Below are 2,500 nucleotides of genomic sequence, written 5' to 3'. Positions count from 1 at the left end.
ATACATACATATACCAAGGCTTCTTCCCCCTTACAAGGGGGGTAGCCAAAAAGAAAAAGGCATAAAATCATTCCCACCAATTCCATCCCTGAATAAACTCCACACCCCTCCACCCTCCCTCCCATCTTAGCACCTCCTGAATGACGGGTCATCCCTGCACCTTGTCCACTGCCCTGGGTCAGAAGCAGTGTCGCAAGACACAGCACATCCACACCAAGGCCGCTTCATTAAATCGGCGACCCCCCCTCTCTGTCCCCCCATTGCATAAAATGTGAGGACGGGGAGAAATCCCTTCGGGCTGCGTCAAATTTTGCTCACACATACTACCTCACCCCCCATCCACCCGCCCATTCCAACTCATGCAATCACAACATCATCCATATACAACCATTCTCCATTCACCCCTGTCTTCTGTCCTCTCCCGTCCTTCCTCAACAGACATTCCCCTCTTCCCCAAAGCCCCCTTCACTCCATCCATCCACCTCATCCTAGGACGTCCCCTCATGTTCACTCCCTCCATATCTGCCTTCCATACCTCTTTTACTAGTCTTTCTTCACTCATTCTTTCCATGTGTCCAAACCATCCTAATACTCTTTCATCAACCCTATCTCCCAGCTCCTTTTCCACCCCTGTTCTCCTCCTCACCTCCTCATTTCTCACTCTATCCAGCCTAGTAACCCCCATCATACTTCTCAGACACCTCATCTCAAACTCATTCAAACTCCTTCTCTCTTCTTCTCTTATGTTCCATGTTTCTGTCCCATACAGTGCTGTTGGCACAATCACTCCTTCATACAGTCTCCTCTTAGCATCCATTCCCAAATGTCTATTCTTAATTATACTCTTTAATCCACCAAGGCATTTACTCGCTTCTCTCAATCTACATTCTACCTCCACTTTCACTCCACCTTTCCCTGCCACATTTGCACCCAAGTATCTAAAACTATCCACTTCCTCCAGTCGCTCTCCCTTAATACTCACTTCCAGTCTACTGCCACTTTCACCCCTTGTACATCTCATCACCTTACTTTTGCCCACATTTATCTTTAGCTTTCTTCTATCACATACTCTCCCAAACTCTGCCACCAACTTCCTCAATCCCTCCTCCGATCCTGCCACAAGATACTCTTGCAAAACTACGTTCCTCCTCCTTTCGACTCCTTGTAGTCATTTCTAGCTTGCTTTAAGCTTTTTTATTTTATTGCCTCTTCCTTTTTCTATTCTATCTTATTTGTTTCTTATCATTGTTATCTTTTGCTATCTCACACCTTTATCTTGAACCAGTCTTATCTCTGCTTCTTCCTTCACATGTTTGTTATTTGTTCACTCTCAGGTTGTAAATGTCAAGAAAGATTTCTCATTTCCTCATTATTCCCGTGGTATTCATGAATTCCTTCCAGCCTGCTTTTCAAAGAATTTCATCAATCCTTAGTAATCTGCCTTCCCAAAATTAAGTCTACCTTGCCTATATGATTCATTTCTTGGTTCTATTTCCTCATCTGCCAGTTAAAATTCAATTGTTGCATGAACATTTTTCCCTATGAGGCAAAAGTATTTTAAAGAGCTAATGTTATCTGGCTCTTTGGTAAGTGTGTGTGCGCGCGCGCGTGTGTATGTGCATATGTGTGTGTGTGTGCGTGTGTGTGTGCGTGTTTGTATGTGTGTTTTATATATCACATGGTCGTTCCTACATTTTACATAGAGCGTCAGTAATGCAATTGGGCTGGAATATAAAAAAAGTTTGATGTCCACGAGCATGGGCTTGTTTTGATTTGACCCAACCTTTATATTTCCTTTTTATGTTCGCAGGGATTCCGGAATCCAAGGCTTCCGATGGAAGTGGCGTACCCTCACGCCACCTACCCACTCCCATTTACCGGTGAGTACCAAGACCCTTACCTTTTCAGGCACGAGTTCGAATCCAACGACTACTGGTGTCTGTTCCCATATAAGGAAACCTGACAGCCGAGAACCCCCCACCCCACCCACCCAACATATGTCGTGTTTTATAAGCAACAAAAGATAATAAAGTCTGAAGAAACAGGTCTCTGGAGACCATCTCAGCTGCTAGAGAACAACAAAGACCTGTTAGTTTCTCTGGTTCAACCAACTATGCCTGTTCATGCAGCAGGCCAGTATAACGCCATTCACAAATATTTTGAATTTCACGCCAAACTGTTATCTTGATTTTGGTGGTTACGGATGGGAAATGTGTGATTTGACAGAAAAAGTAGTAAGGATCCATCAGCGTTATGATGAGATCATATGTGGTTACAAGATATGTGTCAGCGAGATGGATTCCCCTGACACTGGAATGTGTTTCAATCTAATATACAAATATTTTGATCCGAGGTTGCAAAGATGGTGAAAAAATATAACTTGTGAAACAAAACAAACGCTGAATAGTGTGAATGAATGTTATATCTATCTATATATCAAAAGCTTTTTCCCCCGTATAAGGGAGGTAGCCACCCATTCCACTCATCCACCACCCATACC

General features: G+C 43.5%; 1 protein-coding gene across 7 annotated transcripts in view; it reads left to right on the top strand.

Moving 5' to 3' along the window:
- Positions 1-2,500, top strand: part of Mur89F (Mucin related 89F) — a 659,376-nt gene that overhangs the window by 551,273 nt on the left and 105,603 nt on the right. For all 7 annotated transcript variants that reach the window (XM_076197862.1, XM_076197879.1, XM_076197870.1 and 4 more), the window contains one exon: positions 1,811-1,880. In XM_076197862.1, coding sequence (XP_076053977.1) covers positions 1,811-1,880 — 70 coding nt within the window. The remainder of the gene's footprint in view (positions 1-1,810; positions 1,881-2,500) is intronic.

The sequence above is a fragment of the Oratosquilla oratoria genome, chromosome 1 (assembly GCF_046742065.1).
Source record: "Oratosquilla oratoria isolate Oo_2021 chromosome 1, ASM4674206v1, whole genome shotgun sequence".
Taxonomy (NCBI): Eukaryota; Metazoa; Arthropoda; class Malacostraca; order Stomatopoda; family Squillidae; genus Oratosquilla; species Oratosquilla oratoria.
The sequence above is the reverse complement of the archived record's forward strand: the minus strand, read 5'-3'. Positions and strand labels throughout refer to the sequence as shown.